Source organism: Tubulanus polymorphus, chromosome 3 (genome assembly GCF_964204645.1).
Source record: "Tubulanus polymorphus chromosome 3, tnTubPoly1.2, whole genome shotgun sequence".
Lineage (NCBI taxonomy): Eukaryota > Metazoa > Nemertea > Palaeonemertea > Tubulaniformes > Tubulanidae > Tubulanus > Tubulanus polymorphus.
This window is the reverse complement of record NC_134027.1, coordinates 8,185,488-8,206,882: the sequence shown is the minus strand read 5'-3', so window position 1 is coordinate 8,206,882 and position 21,395 is coordinate 8,185,488. Positions and strand designations below refer to the sequence as shown.

The following is a 21,395-nucleotide window of genomic DNA, read 5'->3' as shown; positions in this document are numbered from 1 at the left end:
GAGTCCTCGATAACCCCATCGGCTTCAGTGACCGTGACTTCAAACGCGTGTATGATACAAGCTCCAAGCGCTTTTTACTACCCTCCGAATCCCCCATCAAAATATCTACGTAGGCAATTTTTCAGGTAAACGCTGACAATATTTTCTTTGTCGGTGTCGGCGCGGCGGTAGAAACGCTCTGACGTCGGGAATTCTCAACAACCATAACGGAGCTTGTTAACAAGAGTCGGAAGCAAGGTGCAACGGTGTAGTCGGCGAGCATTTGAGAGTAACACGCGGCGGCAGTGGTGCAAAACGGGGAACGGTAAGGTTGCATATCGAACTGCGGGCGGAGATTATTGATGAATATTCTGAAACCGAACGAACGAATGAAGAAACCTGCTGCTGCTGCTGCTGCTGCCGCCGCATACCTGGCTCTCATCTCATGAATCACAATACACAATCTTTCGCTAATCGCAACACAATACCGCCATCGAAGTGGAGGCGAAGAATTTCTCTCATCGATCTCTCAAAGAGGAAATGACTGAAACGCTTTAATGACCTCATCGAAATTCAATCAAATAACGTCATTACGTATATCGCGAATGTGTGTATGTACTATTTCTATGTTTATTACACGCAATATGATAGACGAGGGATTGTATCCGACGATCACATGGCTGACCAAGCTTAACCTCATCGGTCATACCATGGATGGACTAACTGTCCAGAAAATGTATTGAAACAAGAAGACATCATCTCGAATTGACTTGATACCAGCCACAATCATGAAACTTATCGTGTTCGTTCAAAGGATCAGAACGAACAGATACCCCATAGTCTTTTTACCATCCAGGTTAATCCCAACCTTACTTTCATCAATAATATTTAGTATCTTATACTAGCTTGAAATAATGCAAAATATGTTAATGTCTCATCAATATCCGACCTAAACATCACAAACATGATTGCTAACGAGGTTCTAACATAGAAATCTGATGTGCATGGCAATAGTATTCATATATGTGTATGTATGTATCGATATTACCTGAGGTCAAATGATCAATTATTGTGTCACATTCAGAAGTGGAATTGATTAGAAACTGATGGTCAATATTGAATACACTGTAACATGTCTTCCAGCAGTTGAACAAACAGATCAATGATTAGATGACCACGCCAGTTTGATGGATGACTCACAGATGGAATATCGAGGTAATTAAGCAGGCATATGACCGATCAGATTGCGCCAACTAAAATAATTGAAATCGCCAATATAACTCAGCGGTCAAGAATTGATGGGAAAATAGAATGTGTTGTCCATCTAAATTCTAAGGTTGGGTGGTATTCCATCATTACGTAAGCAGGTTTATTGAATCAACACATATACTGGTAATCCTCTCTATGGTCAGCATATCAGGTAGGTCTTCTTTTCGATAATGAGTCTTTCATCGCCGTGACGTTATTACCAGATTTATGTTAATCTTCAATAATCATCATAGCAAAGCATCACACAGTATTGACTACTGACTATTTCCAGACTCCAGCAAACCACCTTTTGACATACAACTGACAAACAATTAGTTGTGGTGTATAAAGTTATTTGAGAATTGAAGAAAAGCCAAATAACATCGAATGCAGCGATGTAAGCATCTGTGGCGAGCTATCAAATAAAATAACCACACAAATCAATGATTCAAATCACCACATAGCAGCCAGCCAGCCAGGTAATGTCTTCATCGAAATCTCGCCTATCAATCACTCAAAAACATCGAGAAGAAAAAATACTGATAAATGAATGAAAGCGACAGAATTATCAGCAGCTCGGCCGTAGTCTATCTCTTAAAACACTTTCTAGAGTCAAACAAACTCTTTACTCGACGGATACAATGTATCAGCTCCACATCAATCGAAACGCTAGGCCAAAAACAATGAATATTCTTCACAAATTCATCTAGACTATGTACAAATCTTCTCCATATGCTGGAATTCCTTAAGGGCTGCATTCATTGTTAAGTGTATGACATGCTGAGGTAGCAAGGCTTTCAACCACCAAAAAACACAGAAAATTAAAGCTCGATTTCAGTGTAATCTTTTATTTCTGGTAGGGACAGTGGATATTTTGTAAAGGGGAGGCTGATTTTCAGAGGGGTGGATGAAAAAGTGAAAGAAGTGGTCGCCCCTCTAAAACCTGTTGTGGAGGATACAGATGTACAAACCTGGATAAAAGTGGTATTGTATCTGTAATTGGCGACTTCAAGGGATAAATCTTTCATTACTTCCTCATATATCAAAAAGCTTTCTAGACCCATTGGCATCATCCAGACTAGCATCATTAAATAATATAATTCTGAATAAAACTAGAATGAATTCCAATACATCAAAGGCTACGATATGATCATTCGGAGCACATACAGCTCCTCTGAGGGATGACGTAGTTGAGTCCAGCGTTGATTAAAGAATTGACTCATCACCATCGTGCGCGCTCCTAGATCCAGTAAACAATTGATGAGGTAAACATGGTGGATCCAACAAACGTCACATAACTACATTAAGTAGGTTTGGAGGCCATAAATAACTCATCAATATTTGATCATAATGTGTAATATTCTGATTACATCTAACTTCGAAAGCAGCGAGTGAACTGGCAAGACATTGACGACAGGTCTACTCCCAATTCAAAATAATCTAAGTTTACGGGGCATCGATGCTCCCTCCTCGCATAATTTTGACAGAGATTGATTCATTATTGAAAACATTGACATTATATACAGAGACGGATCTAGGGTCTGACAAAAGAGCATTTCATAAAATTAAAAGGGCTCCTCACAGAAAGTTAATCGAAAAAAAATAAATTCATTTTTAGAAATACGGAGAAAAACTTCCTAATCCAAAACTAGTTCCTGTATCAGTTTAATATATAACATTCTCAGCAACTTGACATTTTTAGGAGGGGGTACGTATCCCCTGCACCCTCCCCTTGAATCTGTCCCTGATTTTCATATCCTTAAGCAATAATTTGGGCCAGACTTCATGAAAATTGCTATTCATTCATTCAAAATACAGTCCAGCCCTGCTCTACTTGAATTCATCCACACCAGTCAGATTACCATGATACCTACCGATATCAGAATCCAACAAAAAGTCTTTCCGAATATTTTTCTACAAGAACTATTCCTTGTCGATGATTAACGACGGTCTCCATTTGAAAAAATCCATTCGAACAGATAAATAGAAACTTTGCGAAGAAATTCCAAAACTTAACACGAATGCATAAAATCCAAGTGAAGGTAGAACGCGTATATACGATCTATTGAAGTTTCTATTCCTTGTTTCTCGTGAGTAGGAGGAGGAGGTTTAGAGATCGGAGTGTTTTGCTGTGGTTAACATGAATCAATGGTTCGCAGGCGCTCTTCACCAGGTCAGGGATATACCTGTATCATTCGGAGAACCACAATATGCAAGCCATTAAAACCGTGTGCTATCAGAAAGTGGTGGCGATCTAATAAATATCGCACAAACTATGCGCGCTCTCTAACACCCAGAAAGGTTGTTTCAATGCAAACCATCTGCGGATCAATCCACCCACCCATAAAGTAAAATACATTTTAAAAATGGCCAAACATCTGCATAATTTTCAGAATTTCTCAGATTTTCACTAGACCCCACCCACAATTGAATGAATTTCGACTCCAGTTAAGGCAAAGAAGATCCATACTTACCGAACAGATGCACACATATACCACATTTTTAAACAAACAATTGAACTGAAAGATTGTAACTAGATGTACGTGGGTAGATATTTGGACTAGGCAAGATTTCTCAGAAAACGAAATAACTAATATTTCAATAACAGGCTACAGGTAAATAGTTTATCTGAATATTTAGTAAAAACCAAAATAATGTAACTAGCTAGACAACTATCTTGACTTTGACAATTTTACAACTATGGCTCTACGGAAAATCTGATGATCATTATGATGATGATAAATATGAATTTCCTTTCCTCAGATAAAAGTTCTCCTTTTTCAGAATACCAAAAACGAACACTTTAAAGCAAACACTCCTTTACACAATGTTGACTTACTGATGAATTCTCGTATAGAAAGAGTCAGACATTCTTATCTTTGATCAACGCGGAATTGAACATACGTTCTTACGACGGCTTTACGCTTTGATCGGGAACCTCTCATGTACCTGTAAATATTTTCCCGCACAGCAGGCTCGATCGATGATCTGAAGCATGGCTTAGGTAAAATATTCGCTCACGCTGGGTCTGTTTTGGTAGAAAGGCGTTCGGTAGGTCGGCGCTTTTTTTCCGAGAAGCCGTAATCGGTGATCTCGGGTTTAGAACATCATGATTTAAGACGGTGGCGGTTTTAACGGCGGGTCAAACGGTGCTAAAACTGACACCCGGTGCCCCGCGAAATTCTTGGTAAAACGAGAGACGAGACTGCTGCGTAAAAACCATCGGTTGCTTTCGGGTCGGTGGATCAAAGCAGTCGTTTTAGTAGCAAGGCGCTAACCTCGCTGATTAATATCGTGATCTATCACATCTTAAATCGACGCAGGTGAGTGAGTGGGTGGCTGAACAAGAGGCCGGCAAGTTGTTTGTTCCCGGTCTCTTCCAAATAAATAATTCTACTGAGTAATCGATCTCGCAAAGAAACTTCTAGTCAGTGAGGGCAAAGTGGCAAAAACTGCGTGATTCATCAAAGTAAAACACTCGTAAATGAAAATGAAAAAATGCCTTAAAAGGTTACGAATATCTTGATTATTCACGTGAAATGTCTTTTTTGACGCCATGAAAACCATTATAATAATGTTCATCTACATTGATATCTTACACGTTATCTAAGGGGTTCTGTATCAGTCGATATGCACTGCGTCATCAATATTGGCGTTTCAAAATAACAAAACATAATTGTGAATTTCGGCGTTTAACTTATAATCAAATCTATTTCGTAATGCTTATTTCATTATCGATCCATATATTCAAATCCCACAAAACCCTGATATCATTAAAATCATAGTACATCATTTACTGTCGACAATATCAAGCAATATAGATGTTATTTTTCAAGGCATCGATAAACTTTCAAGTCAGTTTTCTTGATAAACATAAGTGATGTTTTTGCAGAAATTTCTCACATTCGTTTTACAGCGATTTCACTATTCAAACATCTCTTTCAATAAAACACACATCAAATCGACATTCTTGCAATTCACCGGCAACACGTGTGTTTGCTCGCTGTCACTTCATTACAGTCAACCTCACCCAATCATCCCGCCGAACGAGGCCGCAAAATCCATTTCCGAGATAATTCCAGCTTTCCGGGCGGACGCATCGCGTAAATGCGGTTTAACCTCGATCCGCGCTAGCCGGTAAGTGACGTTTCGACGTAGCCAATCACGCTCGGAAGCACTCCCGGGCGACGATACTTTCCATTTGAGGCAAGTTTTCGACATTACGAACTGATTATATAGCTACGGCGTCGCACGTCGGTGTCTATCAACCGATTCCTTTGATGTCGCATTGAAACTGTCAAAATTGTTAAACGTGATCAGCGGCGGTCGCGACTACGCGGTATTATACGAGGGCCCCGGCGATGACGGGATCACGTCCCGCGGGAGTTTTAGTCATTTGCGACGGGATTCAACTGAAATCCGGCGAGAACGAATGCCGATTTCGCCGCAGTAATACAATTATGAGGTTACGTTTGCGAAACATCAAAGGCGCCCGCGCCGCCCGCAGTGTATCGGATGAGACAATATTGAGGCATGACAATAATAATATCAGTCTCTCAGTACGACGGCGATAGCAGTCTCTCACCCGCTGCTGCTGCTGCTGCTGGGGTGTATATCGTAGAATCGCGGTTTCCTGCAGGGCTAGATCAAACAGACTTTCTGCGGCACCCTCGCTAGGAATTAATTCAACTGTAACCGATATCGAGATTATCTCGCGTACGACTCGGGTTAATTAGACGCTAGTGTTTTCCCGTATCAATCCAATAAAATGCAATTATCGTCCGGATCAAACGTTGTTTTCAAGGGAGAATGCATCGGCTTATTGTCGCCCGACGGCCCAGCCTCCTGTCAGCTTGCTGATCGGCAGAAAATGAAATTTCCTTAAACTTGCTCTTCTTTATGTAACAGGTGGGGGAGACGACCAAAAATGCCTTGTCAAGCAGGGGTCAATTGCTCAAAAGTTGGCTACAGCTGCTAACCAGTGGATAGTTGATAGTGATAATTGAAATTGCATTGTTACTATGGTTTCTATTCGCCGGTTTTCTCTAACCAACTTTTGAGCAACTGGCTCCAGTACGGTACAAGTGAGAAGCCCGAATATCATATTTAAGAACATTTTCACGGTGGCTGATCTAAATTAAATAACTAAAAGCAAGGTGAAAGAATGAAAATCCTGTCAGATTTGTTATGATAACCAGAGTTTAACAGGTGTTGAACAGCATCACTGTTCTATGATATTATGAAACTAAGATATACAAAACATAATAGCAAGGATAAGATTGACCTAAAAATATATTCCAAACCGAAAACCTCATCATTCATAAATCAATAGCAATCAAATGCATGATTTTATAGTGGTTTTGATATCAGAGTGCTAATGCCGATAAATAAAAGAAGAAATTCTGGGGTTGCGTTTTGTTTTTGTTTCAGTTTTCACGCTGAAGTTCATCCCGGTACAATTCTGTGATATAAATGTATATATAAGTTAATTATCAACAATTAATGCTGAACGTTGATAACCGCATAAGCCACAGAAGAACGGAGTTATCAGCCAAAATTGCAGCATCCCGACTAGACAGGAATCGGTCGTCGCGCTATGTTTTGATTTACACAGGAAGTGTAATAAAAATTGGTCAAGGCAACTGTAAACTCGATTGATAATTCCCAATTGACTTTGACTGCGATGTTTCAGGGTGGTATTTAGTAGAGGTATAGCCATGCTAATTCGAGAGATGCAAACATTCTTTTATCAAATTCTGTCTGGCTAAAAGGGGCACATATATGCCTTTATGCCAGTAACAGAACTCCCTCTTTTTGAGTAACAGGGTCCCGACAGATCTGTCATTTCAGGATATAAGTAGTTTTCAAGGAGTTTGAAAGAAAAAAATTTCACATTTCAAAGAAGCGCCTGCATCACTTTTATACCCCAATTACTATAGACTCCTTATTAAACGGTACTGTTCATCTCGGTAAACTATTAATTCAGTGGTTTTGTAAGCAATTTTTTTATCCTTGACACTACTGAACTCAGTTTCTAATTCGATAACCGCCTAATTGGGTAACAAAAAAACCTCGCTTCCAACTGTACCGAATTAGGCGTAATCTAATGTACAACTTCTGGAGGATCTAATTACCTATTTCTCAAAATGGAAGGAGTGTGTTAAAGGAATATTTGACATTTTGCTCAAATTAAAGGAGTTTCAAGCATTTTGAAGGAGTTTTTAAAAAATCAAGGAGTCATAGGGACCCCGTGTAACTTAGTCGGGAGAACCATACTGCCTGATATACAGTTGACCCTTGATCTTAGGAATGATTCGAACTTCTGCATCAAAAAAGCTTGACCAATCCTTACAAATTCATTTTCACCTTGAACTGTTGACGTCGTTCGCCTCAGCATTTTCAGCTAACTCAATGATGTTTCCCCGATGACGAGGACGTTTAATTATGGTGTTTGTATGATTCAGAATCGGTAACCCACGGGGAAGATGATAACTCACACAAAACGCAACCGTAAGAAGTCAATAGTAACCAAGACATCATCTCGCGAAGAATCAACTCGAAATTTCTGTCGGAACAGTCATAAACCACTTCAAGAAGATACTTCAGCCAATAACAAAGAGTTGAGAAAAATTTACCTATTGAAATCAGCCATAAGCAATAGTGGTATAGTAACCATTAAGAAATACCAAGAATCCGAGACTCTCACGTATTCAGTCGTAATCTAAATAGATTAACACAATGATATTCACATTTCTTCAATGACAAATTGAAAAGTAATTTTACGTCGGAAATGAGATTATCTAATCATCAATAACGCGCTTAAACGTAAGAAAACTGTAATGACAAATACTTTTGTAATAGACACGTATGGAGAAACTGAATGTAAAGTATTACGAGAGTAGATAGATTCTACAGGAACAGTCGTTATTAACATTCAATGAATTCGTCCGTCATTCAGGAGACATGATCGGAATACGACGAGAATGTGACTAGAATTATTCCATTCACCGAGTATTTACTGCAAACAGGTCTCTGACTCTGTATGTGTGTGTTTAATTGCAGTGTAGATGCTGGGTTCATTCGTCAACTTGTGCATATTCAAATTAGAATAACCGTTATTTCATCGGTTCATTTGAAAAGAAATTCCAACTCTTATGTTATCAACGTGACGCGACCATAAGCCGCGATCACACCACAGAGATGATTTGGCCCTGGTCCCTACCAATTTGGCCCGTGTGAACAGTTGTTCCGGGCCAAATTTGGCCTGACCAAAAGAACGCTTGTGCGATCGTGGCTTTAGATCCCAAATGTAGAGATCCGCTTAAGATTGTATCTACTTGATTTTTACCTTATTTGAAGAATGGGAGTTGTACAGAGGTGCCTTTTACCGCTAACCTAGATCCCAGTTAGCGAATATAATCAGAGATCGGACATTTTTATAACTTCAAACATGAGAATTTCCAATAAAACTACGAAGGCGCTTTCAGAACACGAGACAATGAGTTATTCGGTGGGTGTACAAATATTCATAACAGATTTAACGCTATAAAATACATCGATAAATCACAGGAGAGCCAGAGAGAGAAAGACCTCGACTATTAATGCAAGATTCTCCGAAATTACCCATAAATAATAGCGCGCACATTACAGTGTAATTTATACAGTTTTATGGCAATGGGAAGGGCTGGCGATTATATCACTTCAAAAGAAGGCTTATCATCCCATGTAATAGCTTACCAATTTAATGGATATTATCACAGGGCAAAAAACACGTCTAGTTTTTCCCAAGACATTTCATTCCCATGAAAACAACATGCGGCAAATATGCGATATTATATTCTTTATACTGCCGGCTACATTTTAGGACTGTATCATCATCGTAAAGGCTGGGTAAATGTGTCACTTAGGGCACATCAGGCAAGTCCATCGGGTTTTGTAACATTCAACCTTAAAAATGCCATAGACTCGGGGAGGGGCTCCTTAATTCAGAAATTGCACCAAATTTTTATCTCTTAAACCTTGCAGTTCATCGAGGGCATAATGTAATTTTGGACATGTTTTTACTGTTTGTCGCTTGACCAAAATGCAATATACATATATATTACATATGTGTAAACCATAAATTACTGACAGGTAAAGCGGAATTCCTTTTTGACAACAATCCTCGGTATGACTGAACAATACCTGGTCTCATTTACACCTCACCAATACTAATAATATAGTATACACACTCGCTTGTTTGTACGGTTAATAAAAGGCAAGCCGCGAGTTAATAACACTGATTGACCTGGTGGCCAGACCGGGCTTATTTAAGGCACATACGATTCACGGGCTCCGCAATAAAATGGATCAAAGAAAATATCGGTCTACGACAAGTACTTGAAAGGGAACAAATGTCGCCAAATATATATTTTCAACTACAGGCAGTATTTCCATGAAGTCGTACTCAAGTTCACACTTATCAAGCGGATATGATTTCTTCCAATTATACATATATCTGAAATTCCCATTTTTTGACGAGATAATACATAGTTTAAGAGAAGACAGGACAGTTCCAATAAAATGCACGTGGTTGTAAAGAAGAGATTGGGAATCTTGAAGAGGTTTTTGAAGAAAGTGCATCAGCTACTGAAATTGAAACGGACTTAAATATTTTATGAGGTTCTGATTTCAATCGAATTTTCTACTTGCTGTAACTGTGGGGTAATCAAATATCTGAGTACCGGTAACCGACAACAGGTAGCGCTATGGTAGATTTGAAAATGAAGTAGCCCATCCTCTCTCTCATCTCGGCTAATACCATGTACCGTCGATTTGACTGACGTAATACCTCGTGGCAGCTGTCATAATGAAATGTCAGGAGGGAAATCATCATCATCTCTTTTTCGCAGCGCGGTAAATATTATACCCAGTAACGTATCCAGCATCCATGCCGAACAAAAAAAGTTTCAACTCATATCCTAGGTTAATGAAGTTGTCACCTAAATGTCAGACAGAAGTATCAGTTATACAATTATCTGACATGCGAGATGACATCATTTCTGAGAAAGCCTCGGGCCGAAAAAAGTCTATTAGCCTGATTTTTTGTCTATTCAGGAATAGCCACGAAAAGTCGGCGCGAAGGTTTTCAGCGAAAACCGATGTAATAAGTCATTATTGATTTGAGTAAACTGTCCATTTCAACAATTTACGACGCTGATTCAGACTGAAAATTACTGTCAAACACCATTATCTCAATGTTGACGCGCACTAATGTCTAATCGAGACATGTACAGCTCCTCTAGGTAGATCTGGGGTGAATAGTTGTGTCACTTCCAGGCATAAACATCATCTCACCACCCCCCCCCCCTAAAGATGGCAAGTTGCCCAGAAATTTTACGGGAAAATGAAAAATATCAAACTGATAAGGTATCTAAAAAGATTAAATTCATAAGCTTACGTTCTTTGTATTTCCAAGAATCAGTTAGGCTTTCTTTCGGGGTATTTTTGGGGTGCACCACGATCTGCCCCTGTACCCAGTGCCATAAGCGGTTCATACATACAAGATTCGCGAATCAAAAAAAGCCAGCAGTTTTCACAGTGGTATTTTTACGAAAAAAAACATCACTACCCAATTCCCGAGGATTTACAGCCGGAGAGTATCGCCGAATTAGTTTCTCCCATATATTGATCATATATCGCGCGTTCGATTCCGTATACAATCTACAAATATCATCAAATCTCCAGCCATCAATCAAATTTTCTCCCTGGCTTCGATCGAAACCCCAATACCAATCGCGTTAAGATGTTTTGATTAGTTTGCGTTAAACTCCGAACACGGCGCGATTTTGGCCCGAGATCTGTTTGTTTTCGTTTTACGCCGGGTATCCGCCGACTCCGTCGGTCAGTCGCCGCAACGCCAATCTTGCTCGCGATCGAAATCCAACGACGACGACGACGAACGACGATGCGAGTCTCTCGAACAATCGGTCAGCCTACGATCAAAGAGATCGTATCATCCATTCATTAATGACGATCAATACGACAGACATCTACCCCAGAGAAACCGGTCCTTCAATCATCTGGAAACCAGTCAATCAAAATGCCGGTTCCCGATCGCTAGACATGCAACATTTTTCATTCATATCGTGCACCATATTTATACCATGCACCATATTAATACCATGCACCATATTAATACCATGCACCATATTAATACCATGCACCATATTAATACCATGCACCATATTAATACCATGCACAATATTCATACCATGCACCATATTAATACAATGCACCATATTAATACCATGCACCATATTCATACTGTGCATTTTGTCAATATATTTTTAATGCGATGTCATAGATTTTTAAGAAATCCTGGGACTGAATTTTGAAAAATTCTGACAAGACGATCATGTTGTTCCCTGGTGATGGGACCATTTCGTGCTTCTAGTTGACTTACAACTGAAAGCCTTAGAACTGCCCCAACTAGTCGCTTGTCAGTTCAAGCAGGTGAGTCGATTGTTCGAACGAACTGGAATCGAAATTTCAAATTAGTCACTTCGATTTGAATAGAAAAATTATGTTAATTCGACCAATCATCCAACTATATCTGTACTTTTCCACTTTCAGAATCAAACCCCGCGTTTCGTTCCCAGCAGGCGTAGTGGGTCTGTAAGGGACACCAAATTCAGAACAAATCATAAGTATAATCAATCAATCAAATGAATAAGAGGGAAAATTTCCTATTTCAAGATCAAAACTATTCGTCCTTTAAAATCAGGACTGCAATTACTACAGTGTCCAATTCTACAATGATGATGATAGCAGCGTTTTAAAACTTTCAAAGCAATGGAAAAAACGTCGCCATCCCCTGAGAGCAAGATTCATACATGACGAAGCAGTACGCTATTGTGAGTGACAGATTCCGGGACAAATTAGATTTTACAAGTGAGTAGATCCAATCAGTTAAAGTATTCTTGCCTCGGAGGGAAAACCAACGACGAACGCCGCCGCTTCATGAAGTCAGAGCTTTAATTGCCGGCCCCGGGTAAGATCGAACGGATTGAAACGTTCGCCCCGGCGAGATTGACGTCGATCCGGAGTCGCTTCATCCGATCGTCTCTTCCTTAAAACTTGTTGAGGAAAACGCTCCCGTGTGCTCTGTACTACGTAATTCCTTTTCAAGTTTATGACTTTAATCCGACAGAAGTTCAAACGAAGGTTATTCATTACGACTGCGAAAATGCACTGAAGTATATATATAAAAAGCCGCATTGATTCTAGCCCAATTATTTTACATATTAAATAACCCGGCTGCTTCGTCTATTAAAGAGATCCCTAAAAAGAAAACTCACCGAGTCAAGCTAACGAACTCAATTTAACGGCTGTCGGATTGTGCAGGTAAATGGATATTAGAACGCATTTGAAAGATTAGTACGACGACGCGGAACTCAACAGAACTCGTGCGCGCGATATCTGAGAAACTCGATTTCATAATCGTAAAACACTGAGGCGCCCGTGCGCCCATAGCGTCTGGTGCGTGACCAATTACGGAACGTGTGGCGAACGACGAAAAAAACTCTCTCTCTCCCGACGTGAATCATCAGAAAATGACTTGATTTCTTTAGAAAGCTGAATCAGAGATGGAGACAGTATCTCGTCCGGCGGTACGCACGCAGTTTCCACTAGTCGGTTCCAGTCATCAAATCACAACCCAGATGTATTCAAATCTAATTTATTCCCGGAGAGGTAACGGTGGTAGTTGTCGTTGTCAAATTATTTCGCTGAACTATTCACCATCGACGATGATGGCACCGGTATCCTTTCCACCCTCGTCATCTTACCGTCGTGCTGAGTCAGTTCCAACAACTGATGACTTGGTTTCCGATGACAGCGCCTCGGATTCAGATGAGCGCAGAACTTGTGGCTCGATAACTTTTCTTTAGAGATCGTCTTCATAATTGTCATCTTTTAATTCATGTAGGGAAGGGCCATCTTTTATTTACAGCATCAGGAAAGAGACTGCGTGTCACTAGTATTACAGCAAATTGACAACGAATCATTCTCATATGTCCAAAAATTTTCTCATTTCCTAAGAAAAATGCGATGAATCTTAAGTTGGATAACTGAGTTTTGGATTCAGATGAGAAAACCTTGAAAGTCGTTTCACCAATCTCGCTGCGTGATGTCTTCCTCATCAATAGAATCGTATATAGCATCTAAATTGATGGCTTTCACGGGTATAAAGGTCCCCGGCCAATCTGTAAGATACTCACAGCAGAACAGATAATGTGATGGATGACGAGCAGACGACTTCGGGTGTGTTGTTTGCTGATATTGTCAATATTCCAGGGGTCAAAAACCAAACGACGACTGTCATTGCCATCGAGCTAAAATGATCTATACGACATTCAACGATGATTTATTATGGTCTGGTGTAAAGAAAAATCAGCAACTACCATTGGTTTACTCGTGGACGTATCAACTAGTTTACAGCCGCTATCACACGGAGACGATTTGGCCCAAATTTTCCGCGTGCCTAATTAATTCACATGTTAACCATTCACTTGATACTAAACAATGCCTAAAAAAAGTGGGAACACTTTCAGAACCAGTCGCAATTCATACGCTATAATTTGACCAGTGCCAAAATTTAGCTCAGGCCTGGGTGGACATTTTTGGTCAGGCCAAATTTGGCCAGTGCCCATTTGTCAGCCGTGTGAACAGTTGTTCCAGGCTTTTATGCGGCTTCTATGTTGATGGTTTAATAGTGATACTTCTCATTCACTGTTATATTTGATAATGCTTTCACGTAGTCTTTATAAATTTTCTATTTCAACGAGCAGCCACTTTCAGGGAATCGCTCATATTAAGCTGTGGTTATGTGGGTTCAGCCAATGTCCTGGAAAGAACTTTCTACACTTCGCGGTATTTCAACTGTTACTGTCAAAGGACAAGTCGGCATAGGTCTAGTGTGTCCAATGTTGCACCCCCCCCCCCAAACTGAACTTGCAGAGAGGTAGTTTCGTCAGTCATAAATATCTGATGGTAAATTTTGTTGATTTAGATATTGATTCCATTACAGCCACAAACATCGCGCGGAAATATGAATTACGCTCCGCAATTATGGCAAATTAAAGTTTTGCGTCGAATCGCGAATACAGTCGATAAACAGCATGAAATCTACAGATATTCATCCACTTGATTAAACTCATTACTACAAATGCCAACAGCACGGATAACAGCCTTCATCTGCCATGTTCGTACTTTTTTCAGCAAGCCATGTTTTCTTTTCGTTATTATTGTTCGGTGTCCTTCGACTGTGTATCTAGACGAATAAACCTTAGTACTTTGAAACACATATTTTTCTGTTAAAGATGAAACCCGTTCGTCACAATGATTTCCAGCACGTCCCAGCTAACATATGCAAATCAATCCAGATTTGGATAGTACGAAACCCATATTATACAATTTCATTTTTGCCCACAAGATTTGTATCAACGAGGTTCCGCTGTATTGATCTCCATATCTAATATAAGTATTGGTCTCTAGGTGGTGCTCCTACTAGATAACCGTCTTCTGTCTACTGATTTATGTGCAGCATTTAAACCAACAAGGCAGAAAACCCGTTATCGCTGCTTTGCAGCTATATTTATAGTTCGACGTCCTTTCTGTGTATCTAGACAAATAAACCCTTTTTTGTATTTTGCTACATACCGCTTAGGATCTTTCTCATGTCAAGCCAATAGCCGTTTTAATTGATTTTCAACAGTATGTCATACTAATACTAATCTGACTGCTCTTTTTCCCAAAAAGCTTCTCATGAAAACCCTTGAATATGATTATGATTAGTGCGATGCCCGTAAAACATCCACAAAGAATTATATGGTAGGCGCTCCCTTTTAGATGGATAAGAAGCTTTGTAAGGCCCGAGCATCAACTAAACGTATCACACGCTGCTTTGAATAAAGTATAAACATGGCTAAAATGTTCCCATATGTAAATAGTTTCCAAGTACACCATTATCAAAGTGAAGAAAGTGATAATACACTCCTATAGGTAAGTAATTCCATCCTTGAATTCAATAATGCTTTACCTTAAACGGATTCATGCCATCATTTGAAAAGTAGCACACGCATCAATGTTGATAACTTCCATCATGAATGTCCAGTACTAAATGCTTTTACTAAATCCTTTTCAGCTAATGAAGGCGATATTTTGATGATCATGACATATTTCACTCATTCGCACACCAAATGGCCGCCACATTTTCAGCGAAAGGCATAAATATTTGATGACCAAACGTGTCAATATTGCACAGCATGGATAGTAAACTATGGACATAATGGACATGGAAAGGCAGAATGTTTATAATGCAGTCAACAAGTTCAATATCGTCATCTAGCTGACAATATGGGATTAGTAGGCAGTCGCAAAGTATCGCTACCATCAACTGAAGCAGCGCTTCTATTCTATTATCAGTAGTATGAAATCGAAATCCACCGGGATGAATAAAACACAGTCGACAACGGCGTCATCATTACGACCTTGGACTCGGTGACAGTCAGTCTAAAACCATCCGTAATCATAAGCCCGCTAAATGTATTTTATTCATCTGAATATTGTGCAAAACCTTCCTAGCTGTAGGCTATGTTTTAGTATCTTTAGCCATGATCACATGAGCATTTTTGGCCTGTGCCAAATTAGGCCCGGACAAAATTTTTGCATGGGCACCAAATGGGCATGACCAAAAATGTCGGAAGCACGGGTGAAATTATTATGTGAATTGCAACTGGTTCCAGAAGTGTCTTACTTCGCTTTGTTTAAGCATTGCTTATTATCGAGTGAGCAGTTTACATGTGAATTAGGCACAGACCAAATTAGACTAGGGCCTGATCCGTGCCAATTTGCCCCGGGCCAAATCGTCTCCTCGTGAGTATGACTTTTATCATGCCGATTTTGCCCTCCTCGTGAGTATATGACTTTTATTTCTGGGAAAGCCTGGGAAAGTCTATTCGCTCGACACGTCTCATCTGATACTCTCGTTCAATTACCTCACGCTACCTGATCCAAGGTCAGCGTCCGTCCGTACGGCCCATAATTGCATCAAGCGGCCGCTATTTTTGGACGTCGTGACAATATCGGTGAAAAACCGCCGCCAGTCAATGTATGGTCAAACAATGGCGAACAAGCAATTAGCTATACGCTTACTCCTCCATCGTCGACACAAAGAAAATTACATGTTTTCGACCTGATCACTAATCCACCGGACCAGACCAGGAATTTAATTCCAAATACCATTTTCATAGAGAGCGCATTATCAATAAAGGGCACGACCTCGACGCCATTTTTGAGGCAACCGCGTCGAATGCGCTTATCAATTTCAGATGCTGAGGCTAAGTTCATCAGATGGCATTAAAAACAGGTTTTCATGGCGTGAAATTCGAATTGCCGACACGTCAGTCGGATGTTCTCTCGTCGAAGAGACCCTGGATACTTAAATGTCATATAGCGACGCCACATCTCGGAGAAAGAGAATATACAGAACCCAACACGACTTAAAGCGACTTAACACGCAATATCTCAATCGAGACAACTGCCAATTAGCATAAACCCTGCATAAAAACTCCTAGAACAACAGTTGTTACGGTCCTAACTCGTGTTTCTATATGTAACTCAGATTTTTTTCGATGTCACAAAAATCATTCATCAATGTTTACTATTGTTATCAACATGACCCAAATTCAATGCCAGTTGATCATATTATTCAGGGCCCGGTTCCACAGTTGTGAGTTAAAGTTAACTCTGAGAGTTAAAATCAATTCATTTTCAATGTTTTAACTCAAGAGTTAAATCTTAACTCAGAACTGTGGAACTGGGTCCAGTATATTTGTGCCAAACAAGACCATACCAAAAAGGTACGGGGCCAAATCAAACTAAACTGAGTACAAATTATGTACATCTAATTGAAAAACAAATCATTCTCATACGTCAAAAAGTTTTTCTCATTTCCGACATCTCTTTGGAAACGCATTCTCACTAAACCTGATCTCAAGTCATTTTTCGAGAGGCGCATTTGCATTTCTACATATTTCGTCGCTAACGCCTCGACAAAATATGAATGAACACGGATACGAGATCTTGTATATTTCCGTCGAGCGACTGCTGGGACGTATTCGCGAGAATTTTCACGCAATCGCCATAAAACAGGCGACGAATGTGACGAAACGTCGCCGGCTAATCACCGTCAGGAGAAATCAATGAGAGGAAAACATAGCACTAGATTAAAGCCGATGAGATAAATGACGAAATAAAAGAGGAGTCGACTGCGGTGATCGAGGAAATTCGCTTTCATCGTCGAATATAGGATCGAGCGATTTGTTTTTAGGATCTGCGGAATGCTTTCTGGTTTTAATATGACAGGACGATCCATCTCAGTCTGAGGCGATTGCATTTTCATAGACTTTGATCGAAATGATGAGCTAGTTAATGCACGACGTGCCTAGACTGACTGAAATGTTTTGTGGAAGTCGCAGTGCTTTTCTTTTGAAATAAAGAATCCTGAGGTACACCTACATGGGATAAAACAATCGTATGCACAACAAAGCCGCGATCATACAGAGATGATTTGGCCCGGGCCATATTGGCACGGATCAGGCCCGAGTCAAATTTGGCCTGTGCCTAATTAGAGTGCGTAAACCACTCACTCCATACTAAACAATGCTTAAACAAAGCGAAGTGAGTCACTTCCGGAACCAGTTGCTATTCACATGAAATAATTTGACCTGTACAAAATTTTGGTTCAGGCCTGGCCTTGGTCGTGCCAAATTCAGCCTGGCCCAAATAGATATGGGCTAACTTGGCCCAGGCCAAAAGTGCTTGTGTGATCACGCCTCAAGTCTGTATTGATGAGGAACCAGGTAAACAATTTCTTCCATATTGAATTCCAATGAATCCTGTTTCCTGGGACAATCATAATGCATATATGTATGTAGATCATACTTCCATGTTGTCACACTGGTATTGCCGGGATGTAAAGAAATTTGAGATCTTTCTACACGACGCTGTCATGGTTCAACTGCTCGGTATTAATTTACAAGCACGCGCGCTATATTGTCAGCAGGCCAGCGTTAATGCCTGTTAGCTAGTTTATACCTAATCAATGCCTCGTCTAATGAAAGATTTTTATATTATTATATTTCCTAAGCTGAAACAAGCGTGCGCCAACTAGTTGCCTCTTTGATAGTTGCAACATCAAAGAATTATTGTTGTCACAGCCATAGCACACCTGTCTCGCACCCCCTCGTTCGATTACGTCTTTCGCCCGCGCAGTAGCTTTGATCGTTAATGCGCTTCTATCACATCGCCGTTCGTTATTAGTAATTAACAACGGTGCATTTTTTAATGAAAGGATTACATCATATTTCACGCGTTTTAACATCGTTAGTTCGTAACTTCTGTTTTGACGCCATAAAAACCGTCACAATAACATACTATGATACCTAGCATGCGTTATTTAAGGGGTTCTGCATTAAGTTGATATGTATTACGTCATCAATATTGGCGTTTCAAATTTAAAATTATGAATTTTGACATTTTATCATGTAATCAAATATATTTCATAACTCTTATTCTATATTTGATAACTATTTTTGAGAGGATGTGCACCACGCCATCACTATATCGGGGCTAGACTGGTTGCCAGTCAATTCAATTCAATTATTGATATATTCAAATTCAAAATAACTTTTAACCAATCCTTGATATTATATGTATTAATCAATGTCGAAAATATCAAGCAATGTGTTATTTTTCAAGGTGTCGATAAACTTTCAAGTAAGTCTTCTTGTGCTGAATGTTTGGTACCGAGTATAAACCTTATATACACACCGCCATTATATTCCTTCATGGATGAGTCATAATAAATGCTCAAATTTACGAGGGACATTAATTACATAATACAGCTGCTTTGATCTGATCATTACTGGCAAAATTAATGTGATGCTATAATTTTTTGTTATGTACGATCAACGAACATTACCTCGTCATAACGAGTATGAAAACAGAGTACAAAAACAGAGTACAAAAACAGAGTACAAAAACAGAGTATGAAAACAGAGTACGAAAACTTTTACTATCAACTTTTGCTTTTCAGCAGCCGAGTCAAAACTCTCTGGCCAACAACTACATCTATAAAACCACGAACCCATAGACCACGCCTCGAGCTATGTATTGGACTTCTTCTAAATAGCTGTTCATGCATTGTTCGAACGAAACCATATTGGAATTTTTCAGAGAATTCAATCCTTCATCATGATCTCGGTGACATTTCCTCGAAGATAAAGGTCAAAAGGAAAACTATTCAATAGCAAGAGGTTGACCACTCGAATCTGCATGGAGATGCATGATACGCTAGGTCCATTATACGGTACCCATTATATCTAGGTCCATTATACGGTACCCATTATATCTCTATACGGAATCTGAGGCAAACGCCAAATCGACATTAACTGATATCTACTGTCTATGGACCTACAACAAGATAGACATCGGCCTATATGGTCCAGAGACTCATCTCAAATAGAAGTCAAAATCAGTGGTCTGTTTTCATAGACAGATCCAAGGGGAGGGTGCACACCCCCCTAAAAATGTCAAGTTGCCCAGAAATTTCACCGCAAAATGAAATACATTAGACTGATACCTAAAAAGGTTCCTAAGCTTTCTTTATCCATATTTCCAAAAATGAGTTTACTTTTTCGGGATGTCCTTTTATCATATGATAAAATCCCTGCGTGCACCCCTCCCTGAATGAGACCCTAGGCAGGCACCCCAGGTTCTAAATATCAAAATGAATTCATTTTCAAATTCAACTGTGACCTATAAGGAGAAGAAACCTTTTTTTCAAAGAGTGATAGGGAAGGGATTGTTGATATCAGAAATCAGCAAATTCTATCAGTTCAATGGAAATACATCAAGAACTGAGAAGGAAAGAGTGTGGAGTAACACGACATTAACTTGATTGAACATATCAAAGAGAATTTATTATTATTCTACGACGGAGCCTCAACGGTAATGACTGTAAAGCAGCCATCATGTGACATTGGCGTAGCTGTCGTCGTCGTGGTTCGACCAGCCACATGTTACCAGTAGAATTAAGAACCTGTTCCATTGTTGGCTTGTCATTACACCGACGATAATGATTCACAGCTGATTTACATGCGTGCGGATACTTAATTGCAAAAAACTCAAGAAATCCGGGCGTATTTTTTAAAATTTCAAAATCCATTTCAGAGAGATTCAGTCGAATATGTATTGCTTAGGGGTCTGGGCATTTTGAGGCCCCTTAAGCATCTATCCCGAAGATTCCGGACTGAATATTTTCGAAAGAAAAGTCAAATTCAACTTTGAACCACTAAAAAAAAATATCAACATTTTCTAGAGGCAATTAGCTGTTTTTACCGTTAAAAATTATTGCGTACGCCCTGAAAATGCCCTAAATTCATAATTGGACACCCCCTCTCCGTTGACCATAGATCCACCCCTGCTATGTGACACCGAAAAGATTTAGAGAGATCTAGTGGTTTTATTACTACTGCATACCTGGCGACTTTCTGATTCGATTTCCTCATCATCGTATCCACAAACCATCGCGATATCAGCAGGCGCGGTAGCAGTAGCCATCGTCTCCTCACGCGATACGCCGCCGCCGTAGTAGTCACACAGTATCCCCGAGCGTGAATCACAATCCTCTCTAAACTGTTCTATAGTTGAATCATCTTCCGAATCGGTCGTCGCTTCGCGATACACCCGTCCCGGCCCATTCTCTACCGACTACGACCAATAATCTCTAAGACTGGGGGACGGTTTTATCGTCGGCGCGATAGTTGCGTAAGAGGGCCATAAAGTGTCTCCGTTATTAACGAGCTGATGCAACCTGCCACTTAGAATTATTCATCGTTATTTTCGTTCCCAATCTACTACAACAACGGAACGAACGACAGAAGAAGTCTTGATACGATCGTTTATATGCAAAAACAAGCGCCGCTGAAATGTTGTATAACTTCTCCGGAATCGACGAGAGAATCAACGTACTTGACATAAATCAGTATTAATTGCATTACGGAATCAAGAGCACGGCTGCACGGAAATTTCCTTCACGTGTGTATATATATATATACCCCATG

General features: G+C 39.9%; 1 protein-coding gene across 1 annotated transcript in view; it reads right to left on the bottom strand.

Annotated features, from left to right (window-relative positions):
- Positions 1 to 20,892, bottom strand: part of LOC141901301 (uncharacterized) — a 29,071-nt gene extending 8,179 nt beyond the window's left edge. Inside the window, exon 1 of the mRNA XM_074788456.1 lies at positions 20,812 to 20,892. Coding sequence (XP_074644557.1) covers positions 20,812 to 20,892 — 81 coding nt within the window. The remainder of the gene's footprint in view (positions 1 to 20,811) is intronic.
- Between the last annotated feature and the right edge of the window lie 503 nt (positions 20,893 to 21,395).